Source organism: Cibotium barometz, chromosome 57 (assembly GCF_041138505.1).
Source record: "Cibotium barometz isolate CiBa-2024 chromosome 57, ASM4113850v1, whole genome shotgun sequence".
NCBI lineage: Eukaryota > Viridiplantae > Streptophyta > Polypodiopsida > Cyatheales > Cibotiaceae > Cibotium > Cibotium barometz.
Genome location: NC_141102.1, coordinates 29,395,157 through 29,417,539, shown reverse-complemented (window position 1 = coordinate 29,417,539; position 22,383 = coordinate 29,395,157). Strand labels below are relative to the sequence as shown.

Genomic DNA, 22,383 nt, shown 5'->3' with positions numbered 1-22,383 from the left:
TGATGAAAAATCAGAAATATCCATGGCTGGTTATGATGTAAATCAGGCTGAAAATGATGTGTTTGAAGGTCTACTCCCTATGGAGTTTCATTCCACAGTTGGTGATCCAACCCATGAGGGTGCAGGACAGCCAGCTAATCATGAAGGTGGTGCAGAAATTCAGCAGGAAATTGAGCCAGAAGTTGAGCCAAATATGGGGCAACAGGCTCCATAGGTCAGACACATACCTAGATGGTATTTGAGGACATTACAGGATAGCCATCTAGAGACTCCTCTTGCTGGCCGTACTCGTAGGGAGACACGGACCAATGAGCATGCACACATCATGGATTTAAATATGGTTATGGCAGCCAGTTTACAGGATGATGATGAGCCTGATTCATTTGTGGATGCACGAGACAATGTGCATTGGAACAAAGCCATGCAAGATGAACTTGATTCTATTAAAAAGAATCAAACATGGGATTTGGTTGATCTGCCCAAAGGCAAGAAAGCCATTGGTACTAAGTGGGTCTATAAGTTGAAAAGACATGCAGATGGATCCATTGACAGGTACAAAGTCCGTCTAGTTGCAAAGGGCTATGCACAGAAGAAGGGCATTGATTATGAGGAGACATTTGCTCCTACATCCCATATGTCGACACTTAGGAGTGTCGTTGCATTGGCTGCACATCGTGGTTGGGTTGTTCATCAGTTGGACATCAAGACTGCTTTCCTACATGGGGACCTCGAGGAGGAAGTTTATGTACATCAGCCCATAGGTTTTGCAGAACATGGTCATGAAGGGAAAGTATGCAGGCTGAAAAAGGCCTTGTATGGTTTGAAACAAGCTCCACGAGCTTGGTATGCAAAGATAGATGCTTTCCTGCTCACTCAAGGTTTTGTGAACAGTCGATCAGAAGCCACTTTGTATGTAAAGAAAGAAGAGAAAGATCTGCTGGTCATCAGTCTTTATGTAGATGATCTTTTGCTCATGGGATCAAATGATGACAAAATTACAGCTTTTAAATAGATACTGCAACAAACATTTGACATGTCTGATTTGGGGCTCGTACACTACTGTTTGGGCATACAGTTTGTGTAGGATAACAGAGGCATTGGGTTGTTGCAATCTCGGTATGTTGCTAAACTTCTGGAGAAGTTTAAATTTCAAGATTGCAAGCCTATTAGCACTCCTATGGAGCCTGGGATGAAACTGTCACTACAGGATGACAGTATTTTATTTGATGCCACTACATATGCTCAGGCTGTTGGGTGCCTTATTTACTTGTGTACTACACGGCCAGATATTCAGTATGCCGTATCTCAGTTGAGCAGATTCATGCATAGCCCGCGATTGTCACATTGGCAAGTTGTGAAGCGTGTATTTCGGTATTTGCAGGGTACCTTGTCTCTTGGATTGCTTTATCCTGAGGGGGGTGACATGCAGTTATATGCTTACAGCGATTCAGATTGGGCTGGTGATTTTGATACCAGACATTCCACTAGTGGAAATTGTTTCTTTCTTGGCTCTTCATGTATTTCTTGGCTAAGCAAGAAACAGACCACAGTGGCCACTTCGTCTTGTGAGGCAGAGTATAGAGCAGCTTACACTACTACCGTTGAGTGTGTCTGGCTGCGTCGTCTTATGACTGATATGGATATTTCAGTGGAGGAGCCGACACCTATCTATACTGATAGTCAAAGTGCCATTGCCGTGGCCAGGAATCCTGTGTTTCATGCTCGCACGAAACACATTGAGATTCACTATCATTTTGTTCGGGAGAGACTCCAGGCAGGTGATATTAGTCTGATCTACTGCCCTACAGATCAGAATGTGGCAGACATCTTCACCAAGGCATTACCACGTCCGAAATTCGAAGCATTCCGCACTGCTTTGAATTTGTTTCCTTTTGGTGGATGATGTACAGTGATCACATATCACTCCAGGGGGGTTTGTTGGGTTTTATGCTGTGTATGCACCCAGGGGAGTGCTAGTGATCATCAGTAGGTTACTGGGGCACTTTTTACTTCAGCTAGTGGAGATTTTTTTCCCCAGTTCTAGCTTAGTTTCACTTATAAAGGTTTATAAGTGATTTGGTCCACCTGGCACTATTTATGGCCGGACCATGTGAACACACTATTAGGTCCATCCTTTATGTGGCTATTGTACTTCATTTTATAATAATCAATATATGAGCAGTCGTGTTCCTCTCTCTGACTCTCACGCCTCCTGTTGAAGTGCCTTCCAAACCCTAACCCTAATAGCTCAAACCCTTCAGTTGGGCGCCCACATCTCTTACCGGTGAAGGCCTTTTTTTCGCCCTTCACTCGTTGAACTTTTCCGCTCTTTCTTTTGCGTTCGCGTCTCACCACCTTCACTCCGAAGGGGGTAAGTCGGAGCTTGCATGTGTGTAAACCATGTGTGAACAGCCCCGTAAAAGGCTGTTAGTGTGTTTGACACTGTTTGTGTAGTTGTGTGTGAACCACCTCTTAGGGAGTGGATAAGCATGCATTAAATAAGGTCAAAAGGCCTATATAACTAAAGCATTGAGTCGTGCAATCATTTGAGTATTGCATTTACTTCTCTTTTTTCTGCACTCTCCACTATGGAGCTCTATCCTAGCCTTGGCCCTTCACTATGTACCATCAACTTGCTCTTGGTCCCCAAAGCTGAAAGCTTTGTCTCAACCCTCTCATCCACCCTAAAATATTTGCTTTAACTTTCACTTCTTTCCAGCCCATAAGCTTCGTCATCCCATCTTACCACTTTGAGCATTTGTCATATATAGTGTCTAAAGAGGCATGTCACCCCCATGAACTGAGCACCCCTCCAGTGATGGTGCGTATTTGTTTCTTGAAGGCTGATTCCCATATGATCCTATGACATCAGCTAGCCCTCTTTCAGGGTTTTTGTGAGTTTCTGAATAAAAGACTACATCTCTATTTGTGTATCTCTCTATAAAGCCCCCTACATCTGACCAAAGAGTTCCATTACAATTCCAAATTGCCATTTCCAAGGCATCTTTGGTCTCATAGGCCCTACACTATCATGCCGGGTGTCCATTTGTGATGATCAGCTGGGTCTATGAGACAAAAAATGGTACTAGAGTTCCAAGTGGTAAAATTGGAAAAAAACAGAGAGAGAGAAAGAAAGAAAAAAGAAAGTTATTAAACGTCTTCTAAAGACCCATTGGGTCTATGAGACCAAAGTGATACAATGCTATCCATGGTATGTCTCATGATGGAAAAGGAAAACAAAACAAGTACAACTAACATAGCTCTCTGAAAGTAGAGGCTGATACAATGATCATCATGTGGGAGTACATGGGATATATAAGCATTAGTACAAGAGAATCTCATCCTGGAGTGCCTGAGAATATGAAGCACCAGAGGCACATCCTCCTCCTGTAGAGGTCACACCTCTCTCAAGTATGAGAGAGAGAGAGAGAGAGAGAGAGAGAGAGAGATAGAGAGCTGAAGGTATTTCCGGGGTATGTGATGACACAACTTTTTCTTTCTGCAGGATTACATCAAAGAAAGTGACAATCTAGTTTCCCTTCACACCCAGATCCAAGACTGTGATTCAATACTCACAAAAATGGAAGCTTTGCTAGGTGGGTTTCAGGTAAACTGCCTGAATGCTTTAACTTACCTTTTCTCCTTTTTCTTTCTTCCCTACATTCTCTTCAAAAGGACGAAGCATGTTTTGAAGTGGTTAACATTCTTCTCCAGCAAGCTTAAAGGTTTTATACATGAGTTGGATTTCAAATCTTGATGAATTATCTTGGCCAAGTTGTTAGGTAATGACTTGTTTGTGCTACGATTCTGTCACTTGGTGGCCTTTGCTCAAAAAGAAGTCTAGATATAATTTAACTGTCCATAAACGACACATTGTTGAAACTATCATTGTGTCTGAGATAAGTCTAGGGAAGCTCCATCTGAAGTGCTCCCTTGAGGGAAACGCTAGACAGAAGATGTTTGTACACCACATGCTCCTCTGCCAGTTTACCGATGGGTTCTCAGCCTCAAAATGGGTGATATGATGAGGAATGCAAAACCACAGGGCTTCGCTTCCTACGCGAGAGAGAACATGGATTGATCCCAGCACGTGAGATGATGCAAAAAGTCTTCCATCGACTTGCTTGCAGGAAGAAGCGTTTCTTGCTAGACGAGAACAAGATTTATACCAGCTCTTCTTGAATGAGGATTGCTTAGACGCGTGGCACATTCTCGAGGAAAAAAAGAAACCCCACATGCATGACAGATTTAGGATGTGCCAGATCAGCCCATCCCCACATGACACACATCCGGTGACCCACATCGTCTTTTCTCTTCAATGCCACCAATGTCACTTGAGCACTAAAAAAGCTGCATAATAGGAGAGCAAAAGATCATGAAGATTTGCGTGCAGAACACTCTGCCCATGGGCAACATGTGCTTGTTCCCATCCTTGCAAATCTCTTCAATAGAGCTCTTTGTGAAGGCTTTCCACTATCCTGGACCACAAACACCATTCGCCCATCCACAAAGCAAGAGGCTCCATGGATCTGAATAACTCCACGACTATCATGATTGGCCACACAATGGCCAAGATCTATGGAGCAGTGTCAAGTAGAGATTAGCTTTATGGCTGAGAGACTTGGATACAAAGCATCAGCTTAGGCAGGCAGGCTTGCTTTGTGGATTTTCAGAAAGCTTTTGATTTCTCTCTCGATCGTACCTATTAGGATGTTTGCAAGAGCTACAACTCCCACATGACATAATTCGGGGTGTGATGGCCCTATATGAGGCAGTGATTGGCTGAGTTTCTGCATGAGGTGGACTCTCTGGGGACATATGGAATACTAGGGACATATGGAATACTATTGAAGTCAAACAGGGTTGCTGTCATGTGCATAGTGTGTATCTACCGTGTGCTACACGCACACAAGACTAGCTTCGAGGTTTGGGGAAGCTTGGAGCTAGGCAGGCTGATTGGCGAGCTGAGTTAGGGATAGACTAACGGGCAGGCGCCCAAGTGTGGATGCCCGATGACCGGCCAAGAGCCTATAAAAGGGTGGCCAAGGTTAGTCATTAGTGATATAGAGTCTCGCGTGATTTGTGAGAGCTCTATGGTTTGGAGCTTGGATCTAGTGCAGACGTGCACTTGTTTCATGCAGCCGAGGCTGGCAGCAGTCTTGAGGCCTGCGAGGGTAGCTTCGTGGAAAAATGGGACATCGCGAGGCAGGGATTGGTTGATACGTCCATCTAGTTAGCTCAACTCGTGGCTCAGTGGGGACAGCCAAGTCTGTGGGCTTGCCCACGGCTGTCATGGTTGGGAGGTGAGTCAGGCCTGTACCCCCTTCTTGTTTGTTTTGTTTGTTTGCAGGTTTTGAGTCTCGTACCAGGAGCGTTCTACAAGGAGATCCTATTGTTGGGTGTTGGACTCACACACTCACACACACAAACCTGCACATTAGTGCAGGGTAGAGAAGCTCACACACAGAAATGAGAGAGAGAGAGAGAGAGCCAAAAGTGTGGTATCCATAAAATGCAAGTCAACCCTTGCATGTGTGCCACATCCATATAATATAGAAGTACAAAATATTATATGTTAAGTGTCCTTTCACACTTGATGTCCAAGGGGAAAAACCACATGGGAAAAAGTGCCCTTGGTTAAGCCCTGTTCACACATAGCACTACCATAAGTGAGCATATGCCTACAAATCCCCTTGTAGTGGAAGGGTGAACCTGTACAAGGTAGCAGATCACTCTCTGTATGAGAGTAAGCCCAAAGCTTTGCGGAAAGCTTCAAACTTTTCTCGAGGTAAAGCCTTTGTGAATAGATCTGCAACATTATCCTGTGTAGGGCAATAAGATAAACTGATCTCCCCTGCATGTAGCCTCTCTCTGACATAGTGATAATGAATTTCTATGTGCTTGGTACGTGCATGAAATACTGGATTTCGTACCACGGCCATAGCACTCTGGCTATCAGTGAGAATGGTGGTGGGTGTCTGCTGACACTCACGAAGATCAGCCAATAGTCTCCTCAACCATACACAATCTACTGTAGCTGTAAAGACTGCCCTCTACTCAGCCTCACAAGTAGATGTAGCAACAGTGGGTTGCTTTTTACTCAACCAAGATATGCATGAACTGCCAAGAAAAAAACAATTCCCACTGGTGGATTGCCTGGTATCATAATCACCAGCCCAATCTGAATCACTATATGCATAAAGCTGCAAGCTGCCTCCCCTGGGATAGAACAAACCAAGATCCAGGGTACCCTTAAGATAACGAAAAATGCGTTTGACTGCTTGCCAATGCTTTGTGCCTGGGCTGTGCATGAATTTGCTCAACAAAGACACCCCAAAAGATATGTCTGGCCTCGTGTTACACAAGTAAATGAGGCATCCCACTGCCTGGCTGTAAATGCCGGCCTCAAAAGGCTCTCCAATATCATGCATAGTAAGCCGTACACCTGGTTCTACCGGAGTAGGAATGGGCTTACATTCATCCATGTGAAACCTTTTTAGCAAACTTTTTATGTACTTAGTTTGCTGCATAACAATGCCATCATGTGTATGCATAAACTGTATGCCGAGATAGTAGTGTAAAGGCCCCAAATCTGACATATCAAATTCAGCTTTCAAATCAGCTTTGAAATCTGAAATTTGTGCTTTGCTTGTACCTGTAATGAGCATGTCATCTACATACAAGATGACTATGAGAATATCGGCATCGGTTTTCTTCACATACAATGTGCTTTCAGCTGGACTATTCTCATAACCTTGGCTGGTTAGATGAGCATGTATCTTATCATACCAAGCTCTTGGAGCTTGCTTTAACCCATACAATGCTTTGTGCAACCTGCATACTTTATGTTCCTCACCAGGAACTACAAAACCAATGGGCTGATTTACATATACTTCCTCCTGTAAATCCCCATTTAAGAATGCAGTTTTGATGTCCAGTTGATTCACTTTCCATCCTTTATGGGCAGCCAATGCAATTACTGATCTTATTGTGGTCATTCTCGAAGTAGGAGCAAAAGTCTCTTCATAATCTATTCCCTTTTTCTGGGAGTAGCCTTTAGCCACAAGTCTTGCTTTGTACCTGTCAATAGTACCATCAGATAGGCAATTCCACAAGATCCCATGTATTGTTCTTCATTATAGAAGAAATCTTAGCTTGCATAGCTTGCAACCAATGCTCATTCTCATGTGCTTCTTCATAAGAAGAAGGCTCTTCTGAATCAAAGAGACCACCCATTGTGAATGCAGACTCTCGATGATATTTTGATATATAGTCGTACTCTTGAGGATCACGTTACACACCTCACGATTGTCTTAACTATTTTAAGACAGAATCGACTATATGCTAAATTAAGTAAATGTGAGTTTTTCATGACAGACATCATTTACTTGGGACACAAGATCACTAGAGATGGGTTGAGCATTGACTATGACCGAGTTCAGAACGTTCTGGACCGACCTATACCGCGAACAGTGAAACAACTTCGTTCTTTTCTCGGTTTTGTTGTTTTTCTTCAAAAATCTGTGCGGGAGTACTCTCAGCTCACACTACCGATGACCGACTTGTTGAAAGGTCGTGGACGTAAGTCAAATCAGCCGGAATAACGATTTGGATATGGCCTTCAGACTTTTGAAAGATAAAGTCAAGGAAGCACCTATCTTGGCATTACTGGATCCTAGTCGGCCTTATGTTCTTGAAACTGATGCCAGTGACTATGCCATCGGGGCTGCTTTATTTCAAGATGGTAGACCTGTTGCTTTTGAAAGTAAAAAGCTAGACGACACTCAATCTCGTTGGCCAACCCTTGAGAAGGAGCTTTATGCTGTGATTCATGCTCTCAAGGTTTGGAGACATTATTTATATGGCTCCAAGTTGTGGTATTGACTGATCATCAGTCAATCAAGTATGTGTGTGATGCGGATGATTTGAGAGGAAGGAAAGCTCGTTGGCCTGAGTAAATGCAAGATTTTGATTTTGAGATTCGTTATCGGAAAGGATCCATGAATAGTGTTGGAGATGCGCTTAGTCGAATTAGAGAGGTGAATACTTTGTCGTTCACCGAGATTTCTACTGACTTATTTTAGTCATTGAGAGGGCTTTGCAGGATTGATAGTTATTTTGGTCCATTTTGGCAGAAGATACGAGACGGGAGCTCATTGATTGACCAAGACTCGATGACTGAACAGCCTACCATTCAGGCTGTAGGAGGCCAGTGGATGATTCGGAATGGTTTACTATTCCATAATGACAAAATTTGTGTACCACACAGATCTCGGACATTAGGTCCAAGATTCTTAAGGAGTGTCACGACGCCCCTTTTGCTGGACAAAAATCTCCATTGCGAAAAGAGTATTGAATTCTGAGTTTTGAAGTTACCGATTCTTCTCCGAAGCTTCCGAATATTACAGCAATTGTCAAATCCCCATAGGATCTCCTCGTATAACGCTCCTGGTACGAGACTTGAAACCTGCAAACAAACAAAACAAACAAGGGGGTGCAGGCCTGACTCACCTCCCAACCATGAGAGCCGTGGGCAAACCCATAGACTTGGCTGTCCCCACCGAGCCACGAGTTGAGCTAACTAGATGGACGTATCGACCAATCCCTACCTCACGACGTCCCATACCGCCACGAAGCTACCCTCGTGGGCCTCGAGACTGTTGCCGGCCTCGGCTACATGAAGCAGGTGCATGTTTGCACTAGATCCAAGCTCCAGACCATAGAGCTCTCACAAATCACACGAGACTCTCTATCACTAATGACTAACCTTGGCCACCCTTTTATAGCCTCTTGGCCGGTTATTGGGCGTCCACACTTGGGCGCCCGCCCGTCCATACTTGGGTTCTCGCCCGTTAGTCTATCCCTAACTCAGCTCGCCAATCAGCCTGCCTAGCTCCAAGCTTCCCCAAACCTCGAAGCTAGTCTTGTGTGCGTGTAGCACACGGTAGAGACACACTGTGCACATGACATACTCCCCTTTCTCTAAGAGCTCACTCCTGAGCTCACTCCTGAGCTCACTACAAAGCCAAGGTAATCTCTCTGAATAGTAGTCAATGTCTCCCATGTAGCATCCTCCTCAACACGATCCTTTCACTTGATCTTGTGTTCCGTGATAAGCGTATTTTGCAATCTTCTTTCACGAAATCCAAGAATCTTTTCAGGTTTGTGTGGAACAAATGTCATGTCCTCGACATCTATGATTTCTTGAGGAGTAACTAATTGGTTGGAGGATGATCTGAGGAACTCAAATTCAAAGTTGTTTCCAACTTCTCAAAAACAAGTTTTCAAAAATCACTCGTAAACTTAGAGTCCCTATCACTAACTATGTCCTGCGGTAACCCGTACAGTCTAAACAATTGCTCGATAAACTGCCTTGCTAATTGCGTAGCTGTAATAGTCTTCTGGGTTGGTAAAAATCTAGCCATTTTTGTCAAGCGATCTACCACAACCCAAATTGAATCGTGGCCTTGATGTGTTCTTGGCAATCCGGTAATGAAATCCATGGAAATACTTTTCCATTTATTACCTGGGTTTTGCAAAGGATTCAACAACCCAGCCTGTCTAAAGCGTTCAGCTTTATTAGCTTGACAAACTTGACACTTAAGAACATAATCTTCTACATACCCTTTCATCTTTGGCCAATAAAAAGTGTGTTTCTTAACTTGATGGAAGCTGCATAGCCTCCAAATAATCCGTCAATAATGCCGGATAGTCTTCGAAAAACTCTTTGTCAAGCTATACCACTTCGTGGGTTCCTCGGTCCTAAAACTTCATGAGGAATTGTCGTAGTCTTCAGCTGAGCCATGCTTGAAACGGTGTGGAAGGATCTGTTCTGGAACCATTACTTCTGCTTCATCAACAATGTCTGGTTCCGCTTCATCTTTGACCTCTGAAGGGGCATATGGCTTTAACCAACTGACATGAAATACATCGTGCATAGTCCAACTCGGAGGTAGCTTTAACTGCATAGACACCTCATTAATCTTTTTCCGGATGGGAAAAGGTCCGAAGCTCCTGAAAGACAACTTTGGGCATCGCTTGCCCACCTGCTTCAATCTTTGCTTCATTATTCGAAGATAAATCCAATCTCCTTCCGAAAACTTCATATCCCTTCGGTCTTTATTGGCCTGTCGAGTGTAGGCCTCTTGCGCTTTAGCCAATCTGTCTTTTACTGACTCTAAGATCTTTTGGTAAGACTCCGTCACTCTGTTCGCCTTCGGTACTAAAGATGAAGTCCTGGTTAACGACTGGAAAGGTCTTCCAAACGTTGCCTCATATGGAGTCCTGTCAATAGCTGAAGAAAAAGAATCATTCAAAACAGCTTGAACTAAAGGCAAATATGATTCCCACTTACCTTGCTGATCGTGGACATAACACTTCAGCACATCAAAGGCCAATTGGTTGTATATCTCTGTTTGGTCATCTGTCTGTGGGTGGAATGCACTGGAAATATTCAACTTAGTACCAAAATTATCAAACAATGCCCTCCAAAAATGATTGGTAAACTTGGCATCTCGGTCTGACACTATGGCTCTAGGAATCCCGCCAATTGGGTACCAATGCCGAATGAACAATTGAGCAACATCCTCGGCGGTCACATTGGCCCTGCAAGGAATAAGCATAACAAATTTGCTAAACCTATCAACAATAGTTAAGCACTGTGTATTATGCTTACTCGGACTGGGAGGTAGATTCGTGACAAAGTTCATGGAAATGTCTTGGAAAGGACCCTCAGGAATTGGCAAGGGCTGTAACAACCCTATCTTCTTTCTATGAGGAGCTTTCACCTTTTGACAAATGTCACAGCGTTGTACATATGTAAACACATCACGCCTCATCTTTGCCAATAGTATTGCCGTTCCAATTTCTCCAGAGTCGAATTCATGCCCCTATGACCACCTGTAATGGTGTCATGGGCATCATGGAGAAGAGCTGCCCGGAATGACATCATGACACATAGTCGGCCTTTGTAGAAAAGCCAACCATCACGTATCAGAAAATGGCATGGTCCTGTGGCATCCAATGCTTGTTCCCACTGAGTACCGAATTCCTCGGAATCCGCGTACGTGTGCTTCATGTCCTCTAGTCTTGTACCAACAAGGTTAAGTCTAGTGGTCTGAATCGTAGACACTTGTCTCTTCCTGCTCAAAGCATCGGCCACTGGATTGACCTTTCTTGGAAGGTACTCAATCATACCACCGAACTGCTGGAATATCTGACTCCAGCGGTGTTGTCGATCACTCCACTGTGCACTTGGCATTGTCTGAATCTAGCGTAATGCCTGATGGTCAGTGCGAACCTTGAAGTCACGGCCATACAAGAAATGTTTCCAATGTTTCAAGGCCTGTATCACTGCTAGGAGTTCACGATCATAAACTGAGTAGTTCTTCTCGACAGGCAGTAACTTACGAGACATGTAAGCTACTGGATGACCATTTTGTTGCAATACACCTCCAATTGCGATGTTACTCGCATCGGTGATCACTTGAAATGGGTCGTCCCACGAGGCAAGTGCTAAACAAGGTGCTTCTGATAAAGCCACCTTGAGGTTCTGGAATGCCTCCAACGCTCGTAGAGTCATTCGAATCTTTTGCCTTCTTGTTTTCACCCCCTTTAGCAGATCGGTGAGATCTGCCGAGAGGTCAGAAAACTTGTCGATGTGGGTGGAATATGCCTGGCATATACCCACAAATGATCTAATGTCATAGGCCGTATGAGGTACTTCCCAGTTGACAATCTCAGCCACTTTAGCCGGATCAAGTCGAATGCCTTCAGCACTAATTATATATCCCAAGTAATGCACTTGGAACAGATAAAATTTTGACTTCTTTTCATTGACGTAGAGCTCGTTGCTTTCCAGCAACTTAAGGACTTTCTCCACATCAATGTCATGCTGTTCAACCGTAGCTGAAAATACCAGTATGTCATCCAAAAATATGAACTCACACTGTCCAATCAAATCCCGGAAAACACGCATCATCATGCGGTTAAATGTAGCTGGGGCTTTCGTCAAGCCAAATGGCATGACCACAAATTCATAGTGGGCCCGTTCTGTACGTAAGGCTGTCTTGGGGATGTCCCCTTCCACAATCCGCACCTGGTGGTACCCACTCTTTAAATCCAGTTTTGAGAACACCTTTGCTCCATTCAGCCTCTCGAGAATATAGTCAATTCGAGGCATCGGGAATTTGCTCTTGATAGTCAGCTTGTTGAGTGCACGATAGTCAACACACAAACGGGAAGACCCATCCTTTTTCTTGACAAATAAGATCGGTGCTGCAAATGGAGACACGCTGGGGCGGATGAAGCCAGCTTGCAACAATTCTTGGAGTTGGCAGTCCAACTCCGATTCCATTGCCTTGGAAAGGCGATACGGAAACTTGCTCGGGGGTTCCGAGCCTGGGAGGAGGTCAATCCTGTGATCTTCCGGTCTGGACGGGGGGAGCTGGGGAGGGAGGCTGTCCCGAAGAAAAATCTTTTGGAACTTTTCATGGAGAACCGAGTACTTCTCGGAAGCACTGGCCACCGTTTGGGCTGTCTGGATGTAAATCATCGCACACTGTACGCCTTTCCTGACTGCTTGCTTAGCCTGCAAGTGGCTTATGAGCGGAAAGTTCGGAATTCCTGGCTCACACTTAATGGTCACCGGGGTGTTTGACACATTCTGATTGATCTGGAACGTGTGCTTGTCCCACTTAACATCAGGAAGAAACTTGTGAAACCACTGAATACCCAAAATTATGTCTGCTGGCAACCATAAAGTCACGCACAAACTCTATGCCCTGAATCACTAACTTAGCACCTAGAGCTTCATACTTGACGCTCGTTGTCATACCTGTGCTAAAACCCTCAACCTGTTTGTCCACCGAAGTCGGCTCGAAACGGGCACGCCTAGCGGCCTGTTCCGTGACCACATCCTCCGTGTTGCCGCTGTCAAACAAGACAACGACTCTCTGGCCACCTATGTAGCCAAAGGACTTGAGCAATTCGTTGCGCTCACACTCCTGGTCATGGGCGCCCTTCTGCTTATCTTTGAGCTCCCGGCTAATAATTGCTCCAACTGAAGCACCGGGGTTTGAAGAACTAGGGTTAGCCGCTGGGGTCTGTGTGGGAGCTAAGCTCACCACGGAAGCTGTGGAGGCGGCGGCGGCCTTTGGAGGCTTCTTCGGACAATCCCGAGAAGTATGTCCTTTTGTATGACAAAAGAAACATCTATCCTCCTCCTTGTATTGAGAAAGCTCCTCATCACTCAACTTGCCACTTGTCTTGCCTGTCTCCGCTTTCTGGTCTGGAGTAAGCTTAGACGCATTGTTCGAGTTCTTGGAGCGAGGGGCTCCCGGGCTCTGTCTTGGGGAAGACCCCATCTGGTTCTGGCTTTTGCCCCCCGAGGCGTTAGCCTTGGGAGAAGCCGGCTGGGAAGTCTTGGGCTTGCCACCATTGTGTTTCATTTCTGCACTCTGCGCAAGCGAGAGTGCGTCTTCAAAGGTGGTGGCCCTAAACATACGCACCTCCCATTGGATTTGTGTGTCCAGGCCAAACAAAAACTGCCCTTTCTTGTCCGTATCAGATAACAATCTTGGACCTTTTCTTGGCTGGGAATACCCTGCCCTTGACCTTCAGTTCTCCACCCCTTTGCTTAGCAATTCCCTTGGCTTGTCTAACCCTTGATTTGCTTGAGCTCTTGGTGAATAATGAGATGGTGAATGGGATTGTGGCCTCCACTATTTATACTACCCCATCAGGAGCAGTCGGCTGGTTAACTTTCCCTCCACGATCTGTTTTAATAGCATTTAATGCTGGAAATTCCCACGTGTTCACACTGGACTGCTGGACTGTCCTGGCTGCCTCTGTGGGCTGCTGTCCAGGCCAGCGCAGGCTGCTGGGCAGCACCTGGGCACTGGCCGACTGCAGTCCAGGCTGCCCTATGGGCTAGCCAACTGGCTGGGCTGGCCCAAAAGCAAGTCGGCTGCTTGGCCAAGCCCTCTTGGGCTGGCCGACAGCCTGCCCAGCCCCTCCTTGGGCTGGTGGGTAAGTCCTGGGGTTGCCGGGCCCCCTTGGGGTGGCCCATAGCCTTCCCCGTGTCCAAACCTGATGCATACCTACATCTACACAGCTGTCTGACATCTGGTGGTAGACCAAACATACAGAACAACTGACATCATTCCAGAGGGAGACTCACAGCGCGGACTGGCACTGTTTCATGTGCAGGACAGTGCACACCTGACCTTGGACTCATGTGCAGGACAATGCACACCTGACCTCGGACGACTGAGATGGATCCCTGGCTGACTTGTCCCGGACTGGGCTCACATGCGACCAGTTCACCATCCCAGGTCCTGCACCTTCTGTACAGAAATGTCTACGTTGCATCCAAGTGCGGGATGCACGTGACAATTGCTCTCTCTCTCCTACACTCTATGCATTGGTGAGACAGAGGCCTTTCTGGACAGCTTTGGAGTCAGAGGCTCACTGCTCACTCGTGTAGTGGTGTGCCCATATTGTTGTATGCAGATGACGTTGTCTTGATCTCAGATTCAGCCGAGGGTTGCCCTCTCTCTCCTACACTCTAATGCATTGATGAGGTAGAGGCCTTTGTCAGGCAGAGGCTCCCTGCTCGCTCATGTCGTGGTGCTCATATTGCTGTATGCAGATGACATTGTCTTGATCTCAGATTCAGCTGAGGCTTTCCAGAGACACTTGGATGCATTGGGGAGGTTTCACAGGGGGAGAGACCTTACTGTCATCATTGGCAAGACCAAAGTCATGGTCTTTAACACATCCTATGATGTTGCATTACGGGTATCCTTCTTGTACAGGGATGCCCTTGTGGAGATTGTCAAGACGTATGTATACCTTGGAGTGACCTTTACGGGCCCTCGCTTTTGCATGACCATGGCCACTGATCGACTAGCCATCGACTAGTGAGAGGCCAGGTCTCCCTAGTCCGTCTAGAGGCAGTGTTTCCAGGCCCACATCCAAGAGCCTCATCGAAATGTTGGCTTTTGACACTTTGGTACACCTAGCAGCCATGTATGGTGCAACTTTTTGGGGACTAGGGCTATGAGAGGCTACTTGGAAGACCATAGAGAGGCTATAGGTTATGATGTTGTCATGCATGATCAAAAGTAAGATGTTGGTGTCACATACGGTTGTCTAGCTGAGTTCGAGGTGGTCCCACTTACCATAGATGCCCTCTTTCATATCATCACCTACATCCAGCATGTATACTCTCTCGAGAGGGTTCGCCTTCCAAGGCTGTTCCTAATTTTGAAAGCTAGGTATGCAAGTCATTGAAGGTACTCAACGGTCTAGACCACCACTCCATACTGAAGTGGAACCCCTTTGCAAGGAGACGATGATCACACACTAGAGTCATCTATGTAGTTACATCAGGAGAGGGAGAGGGAGCGGATTAGGTTGGCTGAACTGTCCTCCACCTCATCAGTACCATCACCATTATTATCCTTGCCAGCATGGTACTCGGAGGTAGTCGCTTGGTTTGATGCACACGGCCTAGAGATGGATCATCTACCCCTTTTTAGTATAGTCTGAACTCTCCATTCTTGGACCTCTCATGACAGGAGATCAATGAATCATTGATTGGGTCTACTACGCCTTTACATACATCAAACATGGGTGTCTCCTTCCTTCGAGCTTGGCATGAAAACCTAGTTTGACAGGGACCACTTCTTGAGAGTGTCCGAGGATGGTTTCATTGTGATCCCGTGCTGCATGCACGGAAGCCTTCTTCTGTCATCCAGCCCTAAGCCTGATTATGGAGCACCTGTAGATGCTTAAGGAAATGATTAGACAGAGAAGAGAGAGAGGGAGCTGGCTGTAGGTATTCAGTATATTACTATGTTACAAAAAGATGTATGACTTTACAACCTCATGAGGCCTTTGGCCTGCCCAATGTTGGGGTAAAGGCATAATGCCCACCCTTATAGTGTGTACAAGCCCATAAGTTATAGTACATAGTACACTTAGTACTTTTAATGTACTAAGTGCACTATGTGTACTAGTGCTATATACATGTGTGATAGGGGAGTCACACACTCATATCATGATGAGTTGACTTATCCCCACAACTCTCTCTCTCTCTCTCCCTTGTTCTCTCTGTGTATGTCTCCCACATGAATTAACCTAACCCTAATTCTAATCCTCCCACACAACTGGTATCAGAGCCGGTGCCCTTCGAATCTCTGACGCAGGCAGGCAGCAGCTCGACTCTCCCATTCAGCAGCCTGTGTGTGAAGAGGCCAGAAGCGAACCACTAGATAGCAGTCGCAGGCAGGTGGGCGGAAGGAGAAGGTGGCGGGCAGCCACTTCTGCGCTGAATCACACGCAAGGCAGTTGGGCGTGAGCGAGGACCCGTAGCGTAGTCGCTAGTTTCGGTGAGCCGTGTAGCTCTGGCGGGCGGCGCTCAAGTTGGGTGACGTGGAGCGAAGGCAAGCTCGACACGCCTACGTGGGCTATAGGTAGCCAACAGCCAGGCGAACATGCGTGTAGTGCTGGGTGTAGACTGGCGCTAGGCGAAGCAGGCGGAAACACAGGTGAAGGCGTAAACCAAGCGGGCGTTGAATCATTAGCGAAGGCAGCATACGCACGTGGAGTTCCAGCGGGAGTTCCAGCGCACAGCAGGCGAAGACTCCAACGTAACCTGGTGCGCAGCCAATCAAGTCCTGTGAGCACTTCCAGCCCAATACGCAGCAGCAGAGAAGAGCCAACACCCTGGAGCATGGATCCACAAGCTGTAGTAGTGTAATCAGTTCTCTCAATATGCAGCATCGTACAATTGCAGTAGCAACTGCAGAAGCATCAGCACCAAATTCATCAACCCGCCTGCAAATCAGAAAAAAAATCAGAAATTACAAGGTATTCTACTTCAATTTTTTTGTGGGATTTGCAATTGAGCAAGTACAGTAATCAATTGAGCAGGTACAGGTGCCTAATTGCTCAATTTTTGAGCAAAATTGGCAAAATTGGGTGACATTGGTCACAATCAGGATCAATTTGCAGGAAATTGGATGTCAAAATTTGGGGCTTTTGATGTAATTGTGCAATTAAGCACTCATACATGCTGTATGATGTGAGAAATCGCACATTTGGGCAAAATTGCAGCAAATTGCAGTGCAAATCAAGGGGCTTTTGTGCCGATTTGGTTGATTTGCATGCAGGCAATCGCATTTGATGCTGTAAATAATGTGCTGATGCCTTACAAACACTCAATGTGCCTGTAAATCAAGGGGCTTTCATGTATTGGATGCATATGTGGCCAGGGGGAAACATCGTGAACACTCTGGATGCCTTCATGTGCGTCAATGTACCATGTATGATCAGAAATTGATCTTAAATCAAGGGGCTTTTCAAGTTTGTATGCTTGTTAAGCTTGGCAAAGCAGCAGGCAAGACATTTATGCCTTGAATTCTCAGAAATCAGCTTGCAGTCAAGGGGCTTTTGCCCAATTTCTGTTCGGAACTGTTGTATGCAGTGTTCGGGACCGTAAAAGTCTGATTTTCACTCATTTGGACAGCCAGGAGAGCATTTTATTGCCATTGTACCTGCTGGTACAGATTTGGCATAGCTTTGTGCAAGTTTTGGCATGGCTGTACACTGATTTGAGTGAGGAAAAGGTTCAATTTCAGTTGCTGTACTTGCCGGTACAGGTTTGGTACATTATTGGTGAGCACTTAGTACTGCTATACAGTACTTTGGAAGGGCAACAGAGCACATTTAAGGTGCTGTCCAAAATCTGCAGCAACTAGATTTTGGTGATTTCATCACATAAAGTGGGAGAAAAGTTGCATTTGTGCTTCCGCAGTGGGAGATAAAGCTTGGGAGAAAAACTGTGAGCACTTTGTGTGCTTTTGATGCAGTGTTTGCACATTTTGCAGGGAGTCAGGCATTGACAGGTTGCATATTGCTATGGCAACCACAGGTGAGAGCTCTTCATTGCTTCACATCAAGAAGCTTGAAGGCTCGCATAATTATGATATTTGGCAAACCCAGTGCTACAATGTGTTGTTTCAGAAAAAGCAGCACAAGCCTATCAAAGAAAGGGGTGTAATGCCCGCTTCTCTTACTGTTGAAGAGTGGGAAGATATGGATGAGCTGGCAAGATCTACTATCATGTTGTCTGTGTCAGACTCATTACTTTTTAGCATTCGTGAAGAGAAGACAGCTTGGGGAATGTGGCAGAGATTGCAGGACTTGTATGCCCAACAAAGTGCCTCAAGCAAAGTGTATTGGTTGAAGAAACTCATAGGTCTTCAGATGAAGGAAGGGGCGTCTATGACAGCCTATCTAAATGAGTTTAATGGTATTGTCAGCCAGGTCATTAATCAAAAGTTGGCAATGGACGATGAGTTCAAAGCCACTTTTCTGTTATGCACTTTGCCAGAGAGTTGGGACACATTCAGGACAGCCACTAGCAATTCGCATGCTATGCTGTCATATGCCGATGTTGAGGGTGCTCTTCTTCAAGAAGAGATGAACAGGAAAAACAACTCTGTTGGAAAGTCCAATGCAATGAATGCACGTGGGAGATCCCAACAAAGGGGAAAAAACCAAGAACGGGGAAGGAGCAAGTCTCGCTCCAAAAAGGATTTGGAATGCCATTATTGTGGCAAGAAGGGACACATTAAAAAGCAATGCTACAAATGGAAAAATGATCAAAAAGAAAAGGGAAAAGGCAAAGACAAAGACAAGGATGAAGCCAAAGATGTAAAGCCAAAGGGCAAAAGTGGAGTCAAGATTGAAGAAATCAATGTGTCACATGCAGGTGGCAGTGAGGATGAGGTCCTATTTACGTCTTCACTTGATGCCCATTCACTTCTTACAGGTGGTCATGGTATGCACTCATGGATCATTGATTCAGGTGCCTCCTTTCATGTCACAGGTTGCAGAGACTTGTTTGTCAGGTATACTGCTGGCAATGAAGGAGTGGTTTATTTGGGTGATAACCATGCATGCAAGATTCTTGGCAGAGGTGATGTGAGGCTTGTGTTTTCAGATGGCTCACAGCTTATGCTCCATGATGTCAGGCATGTGCCTGAGATCAAGAAGAACCTGCTTTCTACTGGACAGCTTGATGATGCTGATTATGTTACCACATTTGGTGGTGGAAAGTGGAAAATTAGTAAGGGCTCACTGGTTGTTGCCAGAGGCTCTAAGGTGGACACTCTTTACTTCATGCATGCAGGTGTTTGTCACCATGCTAATGTAAATGCAACCGAGTTGCCGGAAATTTCTATGTGGCATAGCCGGTTGGGACACATGAGTGTCAAGGGAATGGAGCAATTGTCTCGTTTGGGTTACTTGCCTTCTCTAAAGTTTTCAAGTTTTCAGTTTTGTGAGCATTGTACTACAGTGCCCCCACAAGAAAGCTCTTGGACAGAAAGATGCTGAGTTAGAGCTTGTGCATACAGATGTATGTGAGATGCCTCAGCTTTCTTTGGGAGGGGCAAAATACTTTGTGTCTTTTATAGATGATGCCACACGCAAAGTGTGGGTTTATCCTCTTCGTTTGAAGAGTGATACATTCTCAGTGTTTGAGAAGTTTGTTGCTCTTGTTGAGAATCAAACTGGCAAAACACTGAAAGCTTTGCGTTCCGACAATGGTGGAGAGTACATGTCCAAACAGTTTCAGGACTTTTGTGATGCTAAAGGCATCAAGAGGGAGCTCTCTACTCCTTATGATCCTCCACAAAACGGGATAGTAGAGAGGATGAACAGGATCATTCAGGAGAAGGTCCGTTCTATGTTGTCACATGCTGCATTACCTCATGGTTTTTGGGCTGAAGCTGTTATGACAGCCGTTCACCTTATAAACAGGTCACCTAACACGAGGCTTGGTGGAAAAGTGCCAGAAGAAGTATGGACAGGGAAGCCTCCGTCATACAAGCACTTGAGAGTGTTTGGTTGCGTTGCGTACGTGCACATACGCAGGGAAATGCGCACCAACTTGATCCTAAGTCTCACAAATGCATATTCCTAGGATATGGTGACAGAGGTGAAATGGGGTATAGACTTTGGGATCCCGTGAATAGAAAGATTATACGCAGCAATGATGTCATTTTTGATGAAACATGCATGTATAAGGAGCCTGCAAGGCAACAGGAGCCTGGCAGAGTCATCTTTGATGATGATGGACATCATGGACAACAACCAAGGGCTGTAAATCAGTCATTACAGCAGCAAAACCAGCCCTTAAATGGCGCTGAAAATGGTCCAAATGGACAGCCAGAGATGGCAGAAAATATCCCTATGGATATGCCATAGTTAGAGGAAATACCGGGCATGATTTTCCAGCCTTATGGCATGGAACAGGAGCCACCAATGGGTGATATGCAGGCTGGACAGCAACCTGCAAATGATGGTCATTGGGTACGGAGGTCCACAAGACCCTCCAGAGCCCCTGACAGGTTTGTTCCAGGGGTTGACTACTTGATGCTCACTGACTGTGGGGAGCCCTCATGTTATAAGGAGGCTTTACAGAGGGCAGACAAGGCTCTTTGGGAGCGTGCCATGAAGTCAAAGATGGATTCTCTGCACAAAAATGGAACATGGAAGTTGGTGCATTTGCCTGCAGGCAAGAAGGTTTTGCCATGCAAGTGGGTATACAGGCTCAAAGTTGCACCAGATGCAAAGCCAAGATACAAAGCCAGGTTGGTGGCTAAGGGCTTCAAGCAGGAATATGGTGTGGACTTTGAGGAAATCTTCTCTCCAGTGGTCAAAATGACCACACTTAGAGCTGTGTTAGCTTTGGTTGCACATGATGATGTGGACTTGATTCAGATGGATGTGAAGACTGCTTTTCTTCACGGTGATCTCCATGAGGAGATATATATGCAGCAGCCAGAGGGTTATGCAGTGAGTGGAAAGGAGAAGCTTGTATGCAAGCTGAAAAAGAGTCTTTATGGGCTCAAACAGGCACCAAGAGAATGGTATCATAAATTTGATACATTCATGAAATCTCAGAAATTCAGGAGAAGTGACATAGATCACTGCTTGTACACTAAGAAAGCTTTGGATGGCAGTCTATTGATCCTCATCTTGTATGTTGATGATATGTTGATTGCCGGGAAATCTCCTAAGGAGATGGATACCTTGAAGCAGAGGCTGCATCAAACCTTTGATATGAAGGATTTGGGTGATGCAAATCACATCTTGGGTATGCGGATACTTCGGGACAGAAATCAGCATGTGTTGTATTTGTCTCAGAAGGAATACATTGGCAAAGTTTTGCAGAGGTTCAATATGGACGGGGGGAAGAAGACTAGTACTCCTTTGCCTCCATATGTGAAACTCAGTGCTATGGACAGCCCACAGTCGGATAGAGACAGGGCTGATATGGCCAAGGTTCCGTATGCTTCAGCTTGTGGCAGTCTTATGTATGCCATGGTTGCTACTAGGCCGGACATTGCATTTGCAGTGGGAGTGGTTTCTAGATACATGGCCAACCCTGGCAAGAAGCATTGGGAAGCAGTGAAAGGTGTCATGAGATACCTGAAGGGCACACAGGATATGTGCATTTGCTTTGGCAAACAGGATGCATTAGTGCATGGTTACACGGATTCGGATTATGCCGGTCATCCAGATAACCGGAAGTCTACTACCGGTTATGTGTTTACATTCACAGGAGGTGCTGTGTCATGGATATCCAGGATGCAGAAGTGCACTGCCTTATCTACTACAGAGGCCGAGTATATTGCAGCCACAGAGGCTTGCAAGGAGGCATTATGGCTATCTCGGTTAATGGTTGATTTGGGCTATACAGGGGATATTCCATTGTTGCATTGTGACAGTCAGAGTGCCATCCAGTTGGCAAAGAACCCTGTCTTTCATGCAAAGACGAAGCATGTGGATGTGAAGTATCACTTCATCAGAGAGGTGATAGAGAACAAGCAAATTCAGCTTGTTAAGATTCATACGGATGACAACCCGGCTGATCTGTTGACAAAGAGTTTGCCTTCGGAGCGGTTTGCTCATTGCAGACACTTGATGGGCATTGGATGAGGCCAGTTTCAGCCTTGATATGGCCTTGTATATTATCATGTACATGCTGATTTTTTCTTTACCTTCACTTAAGGGCACTTTGCCTTTAAGTGGGAGGTTGTTGGGGTAAAGGCATAATGCCCACCCTTATAGTGTGTACAAGCCCATAAGTTATAGTACATAGTACACTTAGTACTTTTAATGTACTAAGTGCACTATGTGTACTAGTGCTATATACATGTGTGATAGGGGAGTCCACACTCATATCATGATGAGTTGACTTATCCCCACAACTCTCTCTCTCCCCCCCCCTTGTTCTCTCTGTGTATGTCTCCCACATGAATTAACCTAACCCTAATTCTAATCCTCCCACACACCCAAAACGTG

At 45.6% G+C, this 22,383-nt stretch overlaps 1 protein-coding gene across 1 annotated transcript in view; it reads left to right on the top strand.

Moving 5' to 3' along the window:
• Positions 1–22,383, top strand: part of POK (Vps52 / Sac2 family) — a 64,543-nt gene that overhangs the window by 16,913 nt on the left and 25,247 nt on the right. Inside the window, exon 5 of the mRNA XM_086791666.1 lies at positions 3,506–3,607. Within this exon, the coding sequence (XP_086647792.1) occupies positions 3,506–3,607 (102 nt within the window). The remainder of the gene's footprint in view (positions 1–3,505; positions 3,608–22,383) is intronic.